The sequence below is a fragment of the Coturnix japonica genome, chromosome Z, assembly GCF_054131305.1.
Source record: "Coturnix japonica strain WE chromosome Z, WE-NBRP24, whole genome shotgun sequence".
Classification (NCBI taxonomy): domain Eukaryota; kingdom Metazoa; phylum Chordata; class Aves; order Galliformes; family Phasianidae; genus Coturnix; species Coturnix japonica.
In genome coordinates, this window is record NC_140702.1 from 465,001 (window position 1) to 486,292 (window position 21,292).

The 21,292-nt window shown below is 40.3% G+C and overlaps 1 protein-coding gene across 2 annotated transcripts in view; it reads right to left on the reverse strand.

Annotated features, from left to right (window-relative positions):
* PRDM6 (PR/SET domain 6) overlaps positions 1-21,292 on the reverse strand; it is a 62,936-nt gene that overhangs the window by 1,894 nt on the left and 39,750 nt on the right. For both annotated transcript variants that reach the window (XM_032441390.2, XM_085529837.1), the window contains 5 exons: positions 20,996-21,123; positions 17,341-17,465; positions 14,360-14,702; positions 6,029-6,205; positions 1-848 (listed from right to left, as the gene is read on the reverse strand). The exon at positions 1-848 is cut by the window's left edge and continues 1,894 nt beyond it. In XM_032441390.2, the coding sequence (XP_032297281.1) occupies positions 734-848; positions 6,029-6,205; positions 14,360-14,702; positions 17,341-17,465; positions 20,996-21,123 (888 nt within the window). In that variant the 3' untranslated portion in view covers positions 1-733. The remainder of the gene's footprint in view (positions 849-6,028; positions 6,206-14,359; positions 14,703-17,340; positions 17,466-20,995; positions 21,124-21,292) is intronic.

A 21,292-nucleotide genomic window follows, 5' to 3' on the forward strand; every position in this document is an offset into this window, starting at 1 on the left:
TTCCTTTTTTTGGTTTTTTTTTGTGGTTTTTTTTTTCCATTTCTTTTCCTCCCCCCTTTTCCTTATGGTCCCCCCCCTCCCCTCCTCTCCCATCCCCCAAGAATATCTGTACCAATGCAATGTCGTTGAATGAAACTACTTGTATGAAAAAGTGCACACAGTGTGAGGCATGAGACTACAGAAATGAAATGCCCTTTGGTCTGAGGAGGCTGACACTGACCCAGATATAGCTCTCGATTGCTCCCCATCCCACACACCAATTTCTATTACAGCCACATCAAGATCAACTTGGCCCAGTCCAGCCAAATCTAAGGGTTACATCTGGATTCTTGGAATCATGCTACAAAAAGGTGCAACGATAAACAAGTCCATGTGCATTCTCAGTCATAACTGTGGGCAGAAGAACCCTTGAGATTCCTCACTTTGGTATTAAATAACAATTATAAAGGCTTTTAGAATTAAAGCAATACATGGTGGGACTTGAAATGTTAACAGTCCCAAGTAACTTGTCAGTTGAAATAAGACTCATCCCTAGTCATAAATAAATAATCTCTTTCCTGGTCTCACTTTCATGCCAGGATCAATATCTCTTAACATCTTATTTATTTTATTACTGCTTTTGGTTTTCTGGGACTGATTGAAAGTTGCTCAGAGGAAATCTTTGGTTTTGCTTAAGTGTCCGTGACATTTAATCATGACTTTCCTTGCAGTTTAATTCCAACCAGTCAATCAGTTAATCCACTTCAATTGATTCTGTGCTCTCTGTTATTGGCTTGCACTCATTGGGCATCCTCTGGTGTCGACTCAGCTGGGTGGCTTGTGTGAAGCTCCTCTCACACCTCTCGCACCTGGTGAAGGCAAGAGAGAAAATTGAGACCAGGGAGCTGCTTTGGGGGGGGGTTATGGGGGTGTGATGGGCTTTGTCTCATCCTGCCTAATCAGAACAGACACTCAAAAGTGGCTTCAGATTTTACTGGCTCAAGAGGTTTAATTGGTGGCTACTTCCAAGACCTTGATGCCTATGATGGGACAAGGCCTGTCTGATTCAGAACAGAGGAATCTGTCAATAGACAGGGGGAAGGTGATTTCTCCAGAGAGGCCTGTCCTGCTGTAGCTCTGATCACTGTCAGTTCAAATAGATAAAGAACAAAAAGAGATTTTTAGGAGTGAGCCATCAAAGAAGCAGCTTGTCTGCAGTTTTCTGCTCTGTAACCCCTAGGAGAAATTGATGACAAATAGAATTTCACCTTCTGCTAATTTAAAATCCACAATTGCCTGTTTGAGGAAGAGAAATCAGAAAGCAATACTTGTTTAGTGTTAGAACAAGAGAAAACTCATTGCTTATCTGATCCGCAGTTTATCTGACTATGCAGCGGGGTTCATTTTAAAACAGGCACATACAGAGTTAGTGATTACTTAATTACCTGAAAACACGCACACTATCTGTGCGCTGAGAGAGAAATCATAACTACCACCAGCATTTTCTTTGCTGCCTGTTGTGTCTTCAGTCTCTCTACCCTGTTCTCCCTTCAGATAACTACAATATCCATTAAAAAAATTAAATGTGAAAACATTAACAAAGCTACTGAATTTCAAGGGAGTTAGATGAGGGATGTCACTCACTCCTAATGGATCCCCTGTCCCTGCTTTCAAATAGAACCTACTGTATCCAGTCCCCCCAAAAACTATCCCCTTAATTTGCATTGCAAATTCTGGATAGAGATGTTTGATGATTATGCATAATTGTGGGGTGTTCTTCACACTAGTAACATTTAGTAAGGAAGTTCTGCTAAAGGAGCATTTAGCACAGGCATTACAGACACATTCATCCAAGTTGCTGCACCAACCTAAAATGTCAGCACTTTTTAAGTTGTGTTTCTTTGATTGTCTCTCGTGGAATATTTTTAGCAGCCTGTTCCACTGTTAAAAACTGCACTGTGATCTCGACAAATGTAAAATGTCAGCTTTAATGTATCAGAGCTATCAGCTCAATGAAAATAACTCAGAAGTATTGATTACTTAATGATTTTTGGTGTATTCATTAACGTCTATGTGCAGATCGTCCACTCTCCAGAGCTCCTGAAGTGCTGATGACACATTAGTGTACTGCTGATTGTTTATTAGAAAACTGATTAGTTACTGGATTACTGTGTCAAAATATACTACCTTCCATTGCCTGACAAACTTGCAAATTATTATATTATTTTTGTATACATTTATATATATCTATCAGAGGCACTGGAATCAATTTCAAGGCTGGGGGTTAACTTGGTCTGTGTGAGATATTGCCATCTGCTCCAACTTGATAGTTTTGCTGTTTTGATGTCTACTAAGACAAACAGTTTCCTTGCTGAGTGATGGGAGGTCTGGATCCTCGCCCTGCGGAGGTGCAGGTAGTACGACATCATAGCAAGCTACAATATTCCTCTCTTTGGTTTGACATGAAGAAAGTCTTGCAGGAAATGGCAGGGAAGGTGTGGATGACTGTGCCGCTGTACTAAACGTACAAAGAGTCCACCTCCCCTATGGTAATGATGGGGACCCAGCCCATGCATGGCCAAATTAGGCATAACCAAAATTTTGTTAAAGCCTGAAACATAGGTGCAAATGTTGGCACTAATGCTGCCTACTAATTGAGAGGACACTCGAATTCCGGTTAATCCTTCTGAGGACATTTGTATGTTATTTAAACAGCCACCAGCACAAGGTGGATTAAAAGAAACAGTCTAAATTCTTCCTGCAATCAGATGGTGTCAGTGACAAGTGGGTCCGTGTTATCATTTCCTACAACATGCACGTGCCTTCATTTTACATACAAAGTCTCATACTGCCTCGCAGCAGACAGCCTCATCCTACACCAAACACAAAAAGGAAGATGAAAAGCACCTGGTTTGTCCCAGTCTGAAAGAATCTTCCCTCTCATTATTTTCAGCTGGCTCCTGAAAACACCCTGCTCACCCAGCCCTGACTTTGCAAGTTCTTTAGTTAACCTTACATTTTTCATAAATAAATAGGGAGGAGAAGAATTTAATAAAATGAGAATCAACAATTAATTCCCTTTTCCCCCCACCTTTGATTAGCTAAAGGGCTTTGTTCTCAGACCAGCAGCCGTAGCGGAGACTTTAGAAAGATAAGAATACACAAAAACATTACAATGGTGAGGCTGCCTTGATAGCTTGTGGTGACATGAAACAAAATCTCTTCTAACTGGACCTGCAGTCCAGGCTGCGTAGCTAAAGCTTTGGCTACAGATAACCTCACTTAGCATTGTTATCTATAATGAAAAGCAAATGGAAAAGCCTTCCACCATACATCCAGGGCTAACTAAGACCTACAGAGAATGTGTCTTCTCACATCTGAAGATTTTTAACCAACCACGGTGGGTTTTCCTCTTAAGCAGGAAATAATTTGGAATATTTAAAAATAATTTCACAATTTCAAACTTGCTTTCTAGAAATAATGCCCACACAACATACACTTAATGGTTGGCACTGCCTGCTTGATGTGTACACAAGGTAATTTCTCCAAATGCCACCTACAAACAGAGCTGTCTTACTGCACGAGAAACAGTGAGACTGCACCCGCGAAATTAAATTTATCAGTATGTTTCAAATGGCGCCTGTTATTTTTAATACAACTTACTGGTGATGAGGGTTGTTTAGTACTTTCCATACACAGCCCTTCTTTCTCATAGCATTGTGTTCACTGCCACAAGTACTGAACTTTTTGAGGTACGGAGCACTCAAAATCCACTGCAGACAAGCATACAAAACCTAAACCGTATGATCAAGGCATAGAAATATTTTCTCATTTACTGTCCCTGATTATTAGAATTTTATGTGTGTTTTTTTTTTCCCCCCCCTAAGCTTACATAATATCAGGCCTTGGGCCCCTCCTGTTCAAAGGAGGATGTAAACAGAGGGGAGGTACCAGGACGAGCAGCAGCTATCTGTTTTTCCCCCAGCAGAGAGCCTGGATTGCTTTCTGGATAAAAATTCTCTGCCCCTCCTCCCGCAAACCTGCAGGGAAGTTAAGTCTGTCCTTCTGAACAGCTTTCAGGATCAGGGCATCTGCATCCCCTTATCTGACTACCAGGGCAGGAAGAATGGCAGCTCCAGTTTTAGCTGCTGTTTCTGGAGTTTAAAGAAAGGAACTGAATAAGGCCGCTGACGCTCACCATAAAGCAGCTGCACAACGCATCTGTATCTCTTGCTGCCCTACGCTGTGACTTTAGGAAAAGGAAGGTGAAGCCCAGAATGCATAAATACTTCAGCACAAGGAGCGTGAAGCAAATCCCAGACCGCTGGTTAATTGTAGGACATACATTAAGCCTTTTCTTCCACAATTATACTACAGTCAAGGCCCCTTTTGGAAAACGGAAAAATTACTAAAGTAACAGGGACAAGTAATAGCTCTAAATGGGGCAAAAGATTAGATCTATTGGAAACATGACAAAAACAGGATGTTAGGGAAAAAATTAAGTGAAGTCAACAAGGTTACACATAAGTAACACCTTAACATTAAAAGAAATCTATTTTCCATTTTGACCCAGAAACCTCTTCCATTAATTACTAAAATCTATTTACACAGCAACCAGATAAAATCAATGTGATTGCTCTCACTTGTTTTTGGCTCTCCTTCTGTGGGCTTTCAGCACCCAATAGCCCAATTCTGGTGGACTCATGGCTGAGATGCCCCCAGTTTCCATGTTTTACCACCTGCAGGACTCTACCAGACAAAGTTTCTGGTATGCAAACCTTTTTTTTTTGTCCCGGATATGCAGCATTTGTCTCCTGGCTCTGTCCCCTTGTCCCCAGCAGAGGCATGTATGGAGGACACGCTTTCTTTCAGCCATATATGGAGGCAAAGCATTGGTATCTCTGCTGAGCTTGTTATGAGGGGTTCTGACAAGCCCTGTGGCCGAGCTGGCTTACATTAACCAGACCTGGAGCACAGTGTGGAAAAAGTGAAAAAAGCAAAGTGGAAAAGAAAGACAAAGACAGAGAGGAAAGTTGGCTGAGTACAGGTAGCCCTCATAGAACAGGGGGAGATCCACCCTCTCCCAGCCTTACACCAGCATCCTCCTAGGAACACTGGGCAGCTTTCAAAGGAAGTGATATCAACACATTACGAATTCATATCAATACACTGTTTTTTTCTAACAAAGCGGGTTTGTTCCAGATACAGTAAACATAAAATGCCTGTCAGTTCAGAAAAGACACACACATCAACATGGAAAAAGGGCATTCTGTCTTGGAGAACATCTCCTGGTGAGAAGGCAGAGTCCTGCAGAACAGAAAGTAAAACGGACCTGGATCAGTTGTACTATTGCTGGAGGTAAAAGCAGAGAAACTTCCTGAGATGCAGTTGTGTCCTTTGCTTTAATTTCAGTAACCAGTAACTACAGAAATCAGCAAAGTCTGCTTAATTAAGAAATGTCCTACTGGGTCCTATTGTCTTAATATTTTGGGTAATTAGACACTATCAACTGATCATTACGATCTTACTGAACTTCAGCCACAAGACAGGGTTATATTTTCTATATTTCTATAATTCTATATTTCTGTATTTCTATATTTCTATATTTTCTATATTTCTATATTTTCTATATTTTCTATATTTCTATATTTCTATATTTTCTATATAAATATTTTATATTTTTCTGAGAAAAATACCAAACAAAGAGATGCACATTGCACCACCAGCATCCCCCGCACTCCCTTTAACCAGACCGAGATTAGCTGAAGGTGAGCTCTTCATACAGGCATCACACTAAGTCAGTAACTTACAGAACTGCCTGTTACAGCCTTGGCTGTATTTTCAGCTATGATTTAGCTCGTCATGTCACTAAAAGAATCAAGCCCTCATTGGAGGATAAGAAATTGCTCTGGGTATGCAAGGTACCTTAAAGCAAGCCTGGCTTAACTCTGGTTTGGGTCACATCACAGATGGACTTAACTGGCCTTGGCTTTCCAGGGAAGCTCTGCTAGAGAGGGGCAGCTGCATGCTGCTGGCTTCACGTACTCACTTGAAGGGCTTTTCCCCAGTGTGCGTCCGGATGTGATTGTTGAGCGTGGTAGCGCCAGCAAAGGCTCGGCCGCAGTAGCCGCACTTGAAAGGTCTGTCGCTGGAGTGCGTGACGACGTGGTTCCTCAGCTCTGAGGGTTGGGAGAAGGACTGGGAGCAGTGACCACACTGGTAGGGCCTGCAGAGGAAAGAGATACACCGTGCAGTCAGTGCATCCCATGGTCACTGAGCAAACACAACGTGGAGGAGCATCCCATCGTCTCAATAATCTCCAGTGAGAGCTGTGGATGCGGTTCTGCTTTCCTGGTAGACGCAAACCCCAACCTTCATGATCTGATTTTGTAGCATATTACAAGTCTTTTCCCTTTTCATATTTTACGTAGTTCAGTGGCGGAGTCCCCAGATGTTCACCAGGCTTTTTGTTAAGAAAATTAGTAACTGGAGGGAGAGGGGGATAAGAATGATTTTTTACCCACGTTTTAAATCACTGCTCGTGATGTATGCATCTCTGGGGCTGATGGCCAACACCAGCTTAATTGCTTTCTCTTTAATAAATGTTTATGCTTAAGTGGCGAGAAACTGAAACTAGAGGGAAAGGGACAATGGTGACCAAGCACGCACAATTCAATTCAGTGCAAAGTAAAGCAAAGTATCTCATCTGTCAAGTGAGCTGCTTAATTGTGGGTGCCTGCATCGCTGAACACAAATACCGCTACTTTACGGTGCTTCAGAGCACTGAGCCCTGCTAGTAGAATTTTTTAGCTTGATTAATAACTCCATATTGGTCAATAACTCAATAGCCTACCATTTTAACTACCTACATTTGAAAACCAAACTGCTTTCCAACAAATCTAAAATAAATATGTAAAGGCTGTGGATAGGACACCTAACCTGGACAACGCAGCCTTTGAAAACAACAGGGATGCATACGAAAGCATGTTTTAAGGAACAGATGCCATGTAGAGAATATCTGCTTTCTCTTGCGGAAGATGAGTAGCTACATGTTGTCTAGTCTTTTTTTCTGCAGGAATATGGTTAATTTACGTATTTATCCAACCTGACATGACATTTCAAGCGCTAGCAAAACAAAGATGATTTCTGAATGCAAACTGATTTGTTTGGAAATATGCACATCAGGAACTTCTAAGAAAAAAGAACATGTGAAGATATGCACTATCCAAGAAACATTGATTTTTTAACAGTGAAAGGGACCATTAACATCTATTAGCCTCTGGTTACCTATTTTTAACAGCTACCACAAGAAATGATACAACACAATATAAAACCAATTAATCTCTTTTTCTTTCTTTCTTTCTTTCTTTCTTTCTTTCTTTCTTTCTTTCTTTCTTTCTTTCTTTCTTTCTTTCTTTCTTTCTTTCTTTCTTTCTTTCTTTCTTTCTTTCTTTCTTTCTTTCTTTCTTTCTTTCTTTCTTTTTTTTCTTCTTTTTTTTTATCCAGTCAATGTGATTAATTTCATACCATGAAAACTCACACCGTACCTTCTTACATAAATAGCCAGAATTCCCAACCAGTTACCATGGAACATTATGATACCAAGAGAAATCTTTTTACCCCCTATGCTGTCTCAGAACAAGCTTCTTGCTTATAAAGGCTATGAGTGCACATTATGAACTCGGAACCAGTTTCATTGGCTGATGTACAAGGCAAAGAGATGTGCAAAAGTTCACCTATTATGGTCTGTATTTGTTTCGTTTGTCCATATTGTGGCAGAAGAGCTGTTAGATAAGTTATCCTCCTCTTTGGGGGGATACGTTTCTCTAGCTCAAACACACACGATTCTGATTAAGAACCAAGTGAGCAGAGTGACTATTTTTTTCAGGCTCAATGCACGACACGTTAAGCAGCTCATTTTAAAAGGAAAGCCCATGTACATACTGCAGTACCGCGACAATCCTAAAATGCCACATGTAATGTATGCAACAGATTCCAATACACCCAGCTTTGATAAATTTTACATACAACAGTATTTTTCCAAAATCAAAATAAGGCATTCAATAAATAGAAAAGTTGCTGTTGGTTTTGGTTTGGGTTTTTTTTTTTTTGTTGTTGCTCCCCCTTCTTCCCCCTCAGAAAACAAACAAATAAATAAACAAACAAACAAAAATCAATACTTTTTGTTGTTGTTATTTCTTAAACTGGTGCCGAAGGACTGAACATGAGCAGCACTCGGTTCAGTGAGCGCATTGACATGGGCAGAGCGCGGCTGTCTTTGATGTAACAGTTACGTCTCCTGCCATCACTTTGGTCTGCGCTGGGACACTGAATTGAGACGGTGAGACCTAATCTACACACCAGAGGGCTGCAGTCTGAAAGAGAGGGGGCACAGTAGCAAAAACAGTGATTGTCATAGGCTGTTTTTGCAATGATGTCCTGCTAGATGGATTGTGGTCGCAGACCAGAAATGCCACTTCCCACTGGAATTACTGAGAACAAATTGTACCTTCCTGAGCTCCGAGGTATGCTAGCGAATACAAGCACAGCTGTGTCACGGCCCTGCTGTATACTGATGTTCCAGACAATTAATGTTCAAACAAAATAGATGTCAATCACTTTGTGTGCAAAAGCCTGCATATCTACCTAACTGCAGGTAGCTGCGTACAGCCATTTGCAGGTGTGAAAGCCATCATTTTGATGGAGCTGCTGTACCTGAAGAAATGCTTTTTTTTCCTACAAAACCATTCAACTATCATTATCAGGAACAGTGCAGCTTTGGATCTTTTCATCTGTCTCTTTTTGTACCTCGTGGATGTAGCTCAAGCCTGATCAAAATCTTCTCATCTAGTATTTTTAAGAACATTAAGGATGTTTTAGGACAGCTGAGCTGGTGTACAGAGATGTGCTGATAGAACTGATGTGCTGACAGCCATCAAAAGCAGTTCTAATGTTTTTTCATTAATCACATACCTACACATTTCCCTAGTTCTCTGTCTTCCTGTCTGAGCTTAAAGGCAGGATTTCTACTTACCTAGAAGCAACCTCTCATGTTAGAAAAATTACACTTGTCATTGACCCCACGGGCCATCAATCAGTTATGCAGCTTTACTGCCGTGTAGCATCAATCAGCATTTTCTGGAGAGCATAATCTTACAGTTCCTGACTACAGGATGGCACACGAAAGTGAAACTAGGGGGGGATACCCACAATGGAACAGTTTCCAAGGCTCTCAAGTTACATTTTCAAAACCATGTCAGTCAGGAGCAGTTTTTGCTTCTCCATTCAGAAAGTGCTGACAGCAATTTTGCCATATGCTCTTAGATCTTAAATTATCAAGGGGAAATTACATCTTGTATAGGACCAGTATAAAATCCATGCGGCTCTATGAGTTTCACTGAACACCACCAAAGCTTGTGCTTTGTGACATGTCAGGAGGGAACCACAGAAAAACCTGTGTCTTTTGCACCTGGACTAACTGCTAACAGACAGCTCTAGATTCAGATTGATTCCAATTGGATTCAGCAAGAGCCACACCTCCCTCCAACTATTGCCTTTTATTGCTCCTCCACTGGAACAATGCACTATCCAGCCCCAAGACCTCAGTGCATCCAGCCAACATCAACATACACACTAAATCATACATCAGAGATGTGCTGAACTACGATGATCTTCAAAAACACTATAATTACTTTCCACCAAATTTTCAGATTCTTTCCCTTGCAATGAACTGCTTTCCAGTGAGGCCTCTTCATAACCAGACTCGCTATTGTCAGAGGTTACTCGGGATGCCAGTGCAATATTTAAGAGATTAATTCATTGTGATACTGAATGCCTGAATGCCAATAATTCGATCACTGAAACGCTGTCACATCGTGGAGACAAACTAGCACTTTGCTGTCATCTTAAAACCCCAGAAAACACAAACTGAGAGACTGACACGGAGTTGAAACTACTTTTCTCATTGCGGAGGGCTAAGGAGAGGGAAACAGCTCCTGTCTGGGCGTCGTGGTGGCACAGCAAGCCCGTCTGCCTGCAGCGCACACGGATGGAAGTGAAAGCAGTGCGTGATGAAAGGCTGCAAGCTCTGTTTTCACAACCAGAATCCATCCATCTCTACATCATGCAGTAACAGCAGCGGAGTGCACAGCTGCAGTCAGAGGAGCTAGGATGCAGTTTTCCTTGTGAAAAGGCGTTTCGGAGGGAGATCTTCTAGCAAGCTGACTTCAGAGGCTGGCGAACAAAGCGGAGTCTGAGAGCACTGCAGACTGCAGCATACCCAGAACCAGCGGGACTGTGAGCGGCATCTAACACTCAGTAATTCCAGGTCCAGCTCTGCATCCTCTGCTGGTGCAGCGTTCTGCTAACGCAGCAAGGCCACAGCCCTGAGCACTTCATGCACCGCGTCAGCACGTATGGAGGAGCCGAGCCCTGCGGGGATCCTCAGGCTGCCTCTGCAGATGTTTGCGGAAGAGCTAACACAACCAGAAAGTCAGAGCAAGCGAGTGTTGTCCGACTTTTGAAGCTGTCAGGGAGAGGTGCTGCTGGGTACACGCTTTGTTATTATTAACTACAAGTACTGGGAGTTTGTGAACCTTTGTGAAAAGATTATGCAAGAACAAGCATTAACTTCAGCATGATGTTTACTTTAATTGAGCAATATTCCATAGCCACACTATAAACAGAAATAGACAACTCTTGATCACATTTACTTTTTGTTTGTCTGTTTCAGGAGATGTTTAAATTAATTGGTGGACGTGGGGCGAGCATCAAGGTCAAAGACATGGAACCTATAAAGAAAAGGATAAAAACAGAACGGTCTGGGCCACGGTCATAGAGAAAAAGACCTTTCAAGTTGGTTATTTAAAACATCAAGCACCTGTAGTAAAAACAAAACCCTCACGATTTAGTTTTCAGGTGTAACACCAAAAATGAACTTTTAAAAGGATCTTTTGAATAAACAGGAATGGAGTGGGCCTGACGACATTCCCAATTTATCACAAACAGTGTTATATAGAGATTTTCCCTCAAATTACCTTGACAATCAAGAAGAACAAACATCACAGAAATGCACAAGTTGCATGAGAGACAGTGCCACATGGCAGCTCCTGGGAACACATAAATAAACAGAAACCTGAGGATTTCTCCTGTTTGTGCCTCCTGCTTTATGGAACAGTTGCTCAGAGTACGTCTGCCTGGGCAGCACTTAAAGCACAAAATGCCCCAGAATTCAGATGGGTTTTTCATCTCCCACATCCCCTCTACCTCTATTTACTATTAGCTTCCAAGAAGAAGCCAAAATCATTTAACAGGCTAAAATGGGAAGATGGAAGCAAACAATTACCTGAAGTTAATTTTAATCTAAATTGCAATTCTAAAAATAACAAACACCGATGACCTTGAAAACACCACTTATTTTGGGTTCATCTCTTTTAAAAAGTTTATCCCATCACTTATGTCTCAAACAGGACCCTGCTTATTTTTTTCCCTCCACTTCCTAAAAGAAAGAAGTATATCTGGGGCTTTTCATGTCTGCCCACTTCTCTGCTCCCATTCAGATGTCTTCTGAATCTGAGCAGCTTTAAAGTTGGGTGAATTTAGCTGGTTTTGGTGTGGTTTCTTTGTAGTTCTCAAACCTCAGATATCCCACTATCCTCAAATTTCTGCCCATGAATCAGAACTCCTGTTGAAATTCAAAGAAGTTTTCCCTGTACCTCACGTTGTAGGTAATCAGCATTGTTGAAAAACAAACACAGAGCCAGAACAGATAGTCTAAGGCCATTTCCTATAGAAGACAGCCCCTGCTGCTTCAGTCATATCAAAGACAGAGTGGCTGGTGTGCTCACAAATTGCTGACAATAAATGGGGAGCTGTTTATCAGCAGGAGCGGCGCTGCAGATATTGGGGAGGAAATACCAGCCAGAGAGCTGCATCCAGCAGGCTGGCAGGCAGGTATGCCTTCACAAATCATGCCTTATTTTCTTGACTCTACTAAATCTTGTATTGCCCTTCAGAAGCTTTTCATCTATAGAAATGTCGTACACTTCAGAAACAAAGGACAGCTCTTCCCCTGACACTGAGTAGCTGATCTGACAGCACCTGCTCAGCGACAATAAGCTACCTGGGATGTAAATTCAGCCTCTGATAAGTAGGAATATGAGAAACCAGATCCTGGGACAGCTGGGATCTGCACTAACCATTACTCTGGTACGGCAAATGCAATGAGCTTGAACAGATCCACTCAGATTCACAGTGACTGTATTTGTGCAACAGGTTGATCCTAAGTTTGTCTCACACCCTCTGCTAGGTTCAGATCTCTCTGTAAAAGACCATATACAAAATTCTACTGAGAATGGGAAGCCAAAGAAGCAGCTAGCATGAATGTTGAGAATGTGTCCTTAGGTATTAAGATCCAAATCTTCCTGCAAGTTTATACTTTTCAACACTTCTGACACTGCATTCACTTACCATCTGCTCTCCACTACACCCCAAACCTCCTCAAATCCTCTTTTCCTTTATCACCCTTCCCTCTTTGTTGCTATGGGAGAGAAGCAACCACCTTACTGCCAGATCTAGATTATTTGCCTTGTATGTTTTAGGGTATTCTGAGGAAACAGTGCCTTGTACTTACTGGGTAAATGTGTTCTGCATTACATATGGAATCTAAATACGCACTCCAGCGGCAAGATAGAAAGACAGTAAACTACCAAAGTAATTAAAAGAAAACAGAATAACAAAGCTAAACCTCTCACCTCCAAGATGACAGTGCTAATTGTAAGGCTGACTTATCTTCAGGCGTTCTCACTGGAAAAGTGAAGATTTAACTGACCCTCAGATTGCTCCATTAGAAGAGACCCTTCACGTTTTATTACCTGCAGCTTGGTACTTTGTCAAGGGAAATGCGGGTTCAAGTGAAAGAGAGAATGGAGTCTAGTCTTCACATGTAGCTCGACAAATTGCTGAGACAGCATGTGTGGGAACTACACAACATACCCCTTTCTGGATGTGATGCAGCACCTTACGCTCTGTAGTGTGTTTATGGTGTTTTAATACTGAAAACATCATAGAAGTCTACAAAACTAGGACCTACGTTCTACACTGGGGCATTAAACTGACCATTCTGTCCTGCAGCCCTGCCCCTCAGTGTGGCACCTATCTCTGTGAAGACCAGCATGACCTTCAGAAAACACCTCAATAAGAAAATGCTGGAATGTTGCTGCAGCCACGACAATATTGACTCTTCAAATTCTATGAAGATTTGCACGGAATATAATTTTTCATGTGCAAAGTGTCATCCTGGAAAACCGGACTTATGTGCCAGTACCTCTATAATCACAGTTTCAGACAAGCCCATGTGTACACGTAAATAGATAGCCAAGTACACAAAGAGACAGAGACAAGCATATATACACAGAGACTCGCAGCTATTTCTACAGTGTTTTGTTTAAATGCAATTCACAATTAAATGCTGTTCTTGGAATAACTTCTGTTCAAAACCTTTTGCAGCTGAAGAAGAGACAAACCCTGGGCAGCCTTATTTATTGAATTAATTTGATTTTTGTCTTTTGTCCCGCCAGCTATCAAAATTGTCAAATAAACCAGCTTTGATTCATAAATAATGGTTCCATTATATTTACTGTGCCACCGGTCAGAGTACCTGAAATTTTAATTCACTTGTTCAGCTAAATTTCATCCTCAGTTCACGGCCATAAAATTCTGTATTGACAAACTTTCAAACCAACTTTGACTCTGAGGTATCTAGTCAACATTTTTCTTCTGTGTGGATATTAGTTTATTGAATAAGTGGCATCTGTTTTCCTCCACATCACTAGTAGACTAGGTATTTCCTTTTGACAGCTTTGCACAATTTATGGTTTGCATGCTCTGAAGAAAAATAGTACTAAGCAAAAAATTCCAATTCATTACCTCTTAGTACTTAATTAAGTTCATACACATTGCACACTATAGGTGAACCCTGAAATGACTGTGACAGCCACTGAGCAGCAAGTTAGATTATCTTTGGAAGACAGAGAGACTTTTAATTATCTTGACCTCATTTTTCCTTCTATGATATTCATAAATTTTCCTTCTATTTTGCTGCCTCCAATAGACGTACCAAGCCATTCTGGAAAAAAAAAAAAGAGATTATATCCTAAGCTATTTCCTTTTATCTGTACATTTACACACCAAATGTTTTTACAAATAGTGAAGTCAGGCAGCGGTTTTTATCAGCTTACTTCACAGAGCTGCAGGTGAATTATGTTGTACAAGCTCCTCCTAATAATGGTTCGGTTTTGGAAACGATAACAGCGTGATAAAAGAATAAAGCAGTGGATCTGGCTATCGGTAGAGACAGAAATAAAGAGAGCCTGGGTTTTACCTGTCGGGGTTCTGCGTACACACATGCATCTGTAAGAGGATCCGCTGGGTGAAAGTCTTAAAGCATTGCCCACATTTCCAAAGATGCCAGTCACTGAACTCAGAATTTAGTTGGCTCGTTGAAGTTGGGCTTGCAAGAACTCGTTGGTTTTTGACACTGATCTGGTTAAATCCTGACTCGATGGACCCAGATTTATCCAGGAGAGAAAAATTTCTGCTACACGGAGTCTGTGGAAATACTACGGATCGCTGTGGAGTGGCGGGGGATAGTTTGCTACTTTTATTAAATGGCTGTAGGGTGTCTTGTCTGGACATGGCCTCCATTACAGTCGAAGGGACATTCACTGGGAGAAAACAAGAAAAGTAAATAAGATCCTTTTTATGCCTTTTTAAAACTTAAACAGTCTTAGGAGACACCAAAACATACCAATATCCAATATATTAAACACTGACTTTAACAACGAAAAATAAAAGGAAGGGCTTGAATGAGACAGCGAGCTGAGCAGATGATGCTGATTCTGGGCCATTGGGATGAGAGCTCATGCAAAGAGGTGTCTGAGACTGAAAGTACTCAGAGAAACCTGAGTGTGATAGACATTTATTACACAAAGGGGATTGTCATCTGAAACTGCACTTGTGATGCCCTGACTCTACGTGTTGCATTCAGCACACATAATTGCTATATCACAGACAACTGTGAATCTTGAAAGCATGAGGAAAAAACTTAGATGTTCCTTGAGATAAAAACGGGGTTTGGTTACCTGCTACACTGATAGATCCTTTTCTGTCTCAGCAAGCAGCCACAAAGGATGTTACTATCACATCTCACAAATTGTCGTACAACATAAAGCCAGTGCTTCACCATGACCTGTCTAATTAATACTAATAGCAGCTAGGCTACCATGAGACAATGCAAAGTATATGTAAAGGTATCTTTGTGCATTGATTTTGCCTCTATAGAATAGGAATTAACTATGGCTTGTGAGGTGTTCAGATACTGGAGCTGTGAATGCAGTACACTACGCTCACAAACAAGTGACTTAACATTGAATTTGGACATAACGTGATAAGGAAGGCAGGAGTTAATGAGTATAAGAAAGCTGATCAGCTGCCACGTTCCCTGAGTACCATCTAGATCATGCAGCGAATGAAACAAGGGTCTTATGGACAAAATGGAGTCAGTTAATGGGAGACTGCACCTCAGGGCAAAAAGAGGCATTGCTCAGGCCATGCTTTCCAATCTTTGTGTGCTCAGCTTCATGACACGATAGTTTAATGGCCATCTTAAAATTAAAAATGTATACTTATGACTATGCATGTTTTCACATATTTAGTTGCACTCAGAATGTGTTTATACATGTCTACACAGGTACAAATTACTTAATTAACAGGTGATTAGAAACTGCAGATTTGCTTAAGTGGGTTATTACAATAGATTTCCAAGAGCAAATATGAGATTTAAATTATATTTGTGAGTTGGAAGCAGTCAACATTATTTAATAGGCAGTACAGCTGTAATGCAAACTAATGTAGTGGTAGTGACTCATGTGATGCTAGTTACTTTAAAGAGTTATTGTTTGCTATCTTTTCTCAATAACAATAAGCCTAATATTTTATTTGCTGAAGTTGAGGACTTCTTTCATATCTCTGCAGAGGGTTTAAGCAGCACTTAATGCTACATCTGGCTCTATGAATTTCATCTTGTCAGTCACTCTGAAGATGAAACTCAAACTTCTCTCACAGCAAAATAGCAAGTGACAATATTTATATATTTTAACCATAATGCTTTGCTTTTTAAATAAAAGTGTTGTAAGCTTCAGCTCATGAAAGAAAAGATAATATTTCCATACTGTACACTGCAGAGCGTGAGTTTTATCAGCAAACATTACTGCCAGTAATTTAATTTCTTTTAAACTCTTCTCAAGCCCAACAGATTTGAAAACTCAATATGAAACAGGATGTTTATTTTTGACAGTTTAATCCCTGCTATCTTACTGTTTTATTGCTCTGTGGTTCAGTACTTAAGTTGCTAGAAGATGTGAGTTCATTTTAGAAGAGTTGTTTAAGTATACAAGCACTTGTTGGCAAAAATACATTATGCATATAATTGATTATATATGGGCAGCCATGGAGTGAGTCCAGATCAAAGCCAACCAAGCATCCATATTATTAGTTTCTCCCACCATTTAGACACATATGGGTGTCAAAATGGAACAGAGGTTTTGAGGCAACCTCTAAGCAAGATCAACACATGAACAGTCAAACTGGAGGATGTGCTAGGATCACCTTATCTGTTACAGACCAAGGAATCCAGCTGTAGATTGCAATTGGTCTGTGTTACAAACAAATTTGGGATGATTCCTAATGAAATAAAAATTAAGTATTCAGAAGGGGTAGAAGAATGATCAGAAATAGAGATGGTCAAGTTGGAATGGAAGCTCGCTGTCATTTCAGGTTACTTAAACTTAACTGGTACTGTGCTTTTACCATTTTACCAGAAGGAACTCATATCTACAGTCTCTCAAACAAAGCTTTTCTCAACACAGTCAGTGTTGTAGAATGAAGAGAATCACTAATAGAGGGCTGATGAACCTGCAGCGCTTTATTATTCTGGCTAGGCAGTCTCTTGTGATAGACCTGATGACAGATGGAGAGGGTCAAGCAAATCAGTGAAGAATAAAGTAGTGGTGAATCACCTACAAAACAGTTTCACACACTATCAAATTATCAGGGGCTGTCATAGTGGGAAATCTACAAATACCTGCACAAACCCCTCAGATAATCTGGATAATCATATCATGATGCTGAACAGCTTAAGTATACCAGTGTACCAGTTTTGAGGTTTTTATTTTGTGTACATCATCGCTACTGAACACATAGTCGCTTTGTTTTAATGTGTCTTAAAATACTCCAGGAATATAACTGATTAGATACGAAACATGGATTCTGGATTGTGCATGTAGAAATACAGAACACACTTACAATTTTCATCTTGTGCAATGCACTGGAGAGGGATTCCAAAGAAAGATGTGTAGCTGTCATTGTACCACACCAACAGCTCTGTGCCACGAGGAATATCTACACAGGCCCGGTAGAATATATTTGACCTAAACAACAGAAAAAAGAGAAAGAAAAAAAAAGAAAGATGCCTAAGTTAAGAAGAGAATACTCTTGTAATATGTGGCATTACAGTAGAATCCCACTGTTTTGAACCGTTTCTTCAGATAACTAAATGAACTTCTTGCCAATTATTTTAAAACTGAATCTGTTGTAAATGAAGGACTTGGTTCAGTGCCCGTAGGAGAGGTTAACAAATCGCTTTTTTACAACCTTGTTTCAAAGTGATTTTAGAAATGCAACATCCTGGTCTGGGTGCGCAAAGTTCTGTGAGCTAGGCCCTGGAAATAGCTTTGCATTTTCTATCTATGCCAAAGTTGATGTATTTTCAGGGTAAATAAATGGCAATGCTTTTCATCTGAATAAATCTTCTTTTAGCAAGAAGTTTGATATGGTGCTATGTGTTCTCTTGTTACAGCAATATATACCACCAAAAAGAGAGGTCTTGGATTATTGAGTAAAACAGACTTCAGCTTAGGGAATTCCATAAACGGAGTAAATCTGAATGTACAGCCACAGAAATCTTCCTCTGTATGGAATGGGAGGAAGACGCAGAAGATCCTGCAGTAAGTATGAATTAGTGTTACCATAAACATTTTGGCCTCATTCTGTGGGAAGACTGCGGATATTACTAGACCAAATATAAGGGGAAAAAAAAAGAAAAAATAAAAAAAGAAGAGTTTGTAGCATAAAAAACTGGAGCATTATCCTAATCTTGTGCTGTTATAAATAGCTTGAGTGACAATTCTACTGCTAAAAAATTTACATAGGGACTAAAGCTGTGTAAGATTAGCATCAGGCACAAGATGAAATAAAAACGTTATCAGTTTGTAATGCCTTTTCCCCAGGGCTTCACATGGAACACTAAAACACCCTCACGTGGGATGGATAGAAATTCGATATATACAAGGAGAACACTCCACTCTGGCTGAAGGATTACATACCAAAATGATACAGTCAAAGTACTAAGAAATGACCATTTTTTATAACAGCTTATGTAAGGCAGAAAAACATCTATAAACCACAAAAAGAAAAAAAAAGAGGAAAAAAAAAAAAAAAGAAATGTTAGGCCTCAACCAGTTTTCTCAGTGAAGAATTGCTACAAACGTTGTCCTGAAGTTGAAGATAAAAGTGTTTAGGGTTGGTAGGCCTTAAATTCAGACTTTCTGTAAAGAATTGGCTGTAGCAATGCAATTTGTTCCTTGTATAACACTGCAGACATAAGGAGAATCCTTTACCACATTTTTCATGGCAGTGAGATATGCACTTGTCAACATATTTTGTCACCGCAAAGTGGCTCTTGGCAACAGGATCATAAAGATCAATAAAAAAGTGCAGATTCTCAATATTTTACCAGCAGCTGCAAAAATTTCATTTATCTTGTTATTTTCCTCGCTTACTGCCACCCTGTCTCAGGAGGGCACTGCTAGCTAAGCAGAATGGTTTTCTTGCCGTTCTATGAATATCTGACAAAAACTCTCCCTTTTGTGTCTCTCCCTCTCCTTCCCTCCTCCTCCTCCTCCTCTCTTCTTCTCCCCTCTCCTCCTGCTTGGTGCCGCACATATCGTTAATTCTTTCCACTGTTACATAAAAATGAAAATTGGAGCCGCGCTATAAATTACCAGCATCTCCTAACTTGAGAAAAATTGAGTCTACTTTGTACTTCACCCTTGTAACATTTCATCTCTCAGTTTGGCTTCCCTTAACATAAACACAGCAGCCCAGCAAATGAATGTGCTAAAAACCAAATGACACACTTTGCTGCTGAAAGAGCAGAACTGTTTTTGAGCAATGGGTGGTCTGCGAGGCACGGAGTAGGCCGGAAAAAAAAAGTGTAAGCGTACACCGTTCCTTACAAGCGTGCAGAGCTTCCAAAACTCGCAGAAATCTCTGCATGCTGAAGTACATCAAAGGGATTTTTCCCTTTTCGGATAATATTTCCTTTGCTGACATGTATTTAGTATTGTGGTTGGATGACTCATAAAGATAGCTTCATGGCGTCCCAACGCAGTTGAAGCAGAACACATGCCAACAAACATTATTGTCAGCCTCAAAATAAAAACAAAACGTTCAGCTAAGGGTCAATCAATCAAGAGCACTTTGAAGAAAATTCCATTTAGATATTACAAATCATAACAGAACGAATTTAAACCAGCTGACTTTCTGTGAGGAGGATGTCCATGTACAATAAAAATTAGGCTGGTTTTTCAGTGTCCAACTTTTCTATTTTCTTACACTTGGATGCAGTCACTGGTGATGGATGCCAGTTTTTTAAATTGTGTTTTTGTAGTTCATTTTATAAAGATCTGAAGTAATCAAAAACAGATCAACAGAGGGAACTCTAAGTAAAAAAACTCCATCATGAAAGGAGAGTTGTAAAATCCACTTAATATTGACAGATGTGGAACGACTTTCTCATGTTCATGTTTCATTTAGGTTTGTCATTTATATATACATACATACGCACATTTTTATGTCTTTGTACACATACATGTGTGCACACACACACCACCACACTGAGAAATGGTTCACAAGATACCTACAAAAACATTCTTTCATCATAGCCATCTTTATTCGCTGCCTTCTGTGTTTATTTAAAATCTGAGAGGATTCTAACTATAGATATCAGATATTTAAGAGTCTCATGAAATGCTTGTCATGTTTAAGTAGGACTGTTATTTTTTTTAATTGCATAGTTATTTAGTCAACTGGCCAGAGAATAAAAAAGCAGAGAATGCAATTGAAAAATTTTACCGCTGTTAAATTGGAACGCTATGGGAAAAAATCAACCTTTATATATGTTTAATTTTAGCTTGCTTTTTGTACGTTTTATTTTTAATTTTAAAGATTCTTTAAATAAGTTTAAGATTCCTCCTAAGGAAAAGAAACTCCACTCTCTAAAATAACTAGCCAAAATCAGGATTGCTCGCTGTGGCTGGCAAACACAGGCCGCTCTTTGATGTGCTTCCTATCTTATTTAACAAGGCCAAGCAGTTGCTTCTGATTCTGAGGCAAGAGCTTTGTTTATAGCTGAGATCATGTATTTATGCAACACATTGTCTAGGTTTTCGGGGTCTGTTTGTGAGCATAAAGATGTGAAATCATTTCTTCACATTTTCTCCACACGTTGACCCTCTCTAGCCATTGACAGAACAGGCCCAAGCACTGCAGGTGCACACCAGGTATCAGCCCTGTGTGCACAACCTCACTTTGACTGGGGTTATTTCCTTTAGCCCTTCCCTATTGAACTGCAGTGAGCTATTGGCACACGCAAGGCACCCAGGAGCAACAGTCTGATGTGTGCACTGTGATGGTTTCAGCTCCTGGCAACCAAAGTTGGACCCCTCTTCACCACACTCTGCAGCTTTCCTTTATTTTATTGGCCTGGGGAAGAACACATTCACAAAAGCCCTGCCATCGTCTTTGCAATCAAAAGAAGCAGTACTGGTGACTACTTGCAATCTGATTTTTAACTAAGGACTTTCTTTTGTTGCACTGAGTAAACTGGAACATGCTTTACCTGTACTGAACCACTGTTAAGTTCTGTTCCCCGCAGTGCCTCGCACATCGGATGTACCTCATCCAGCTTGACTTACTGGGTTCTCCACCATCAATAAAGTGCTGCAATGTCCCATCTTGGTCATATATCTGGGGAAGAGGTCACAAGGTCAAGTAGTTAGAACAAATCATCAGCAATCATTTTCACTGCTTTGCTGGTTTCTCTCTGTGCCTTTTCCAGGAATTTATTGCCTTGAGATTTGTCATTGCATACTGATGCTTTTAGAAATCTACATGGAACAGCAGAAAAGTATTTTAG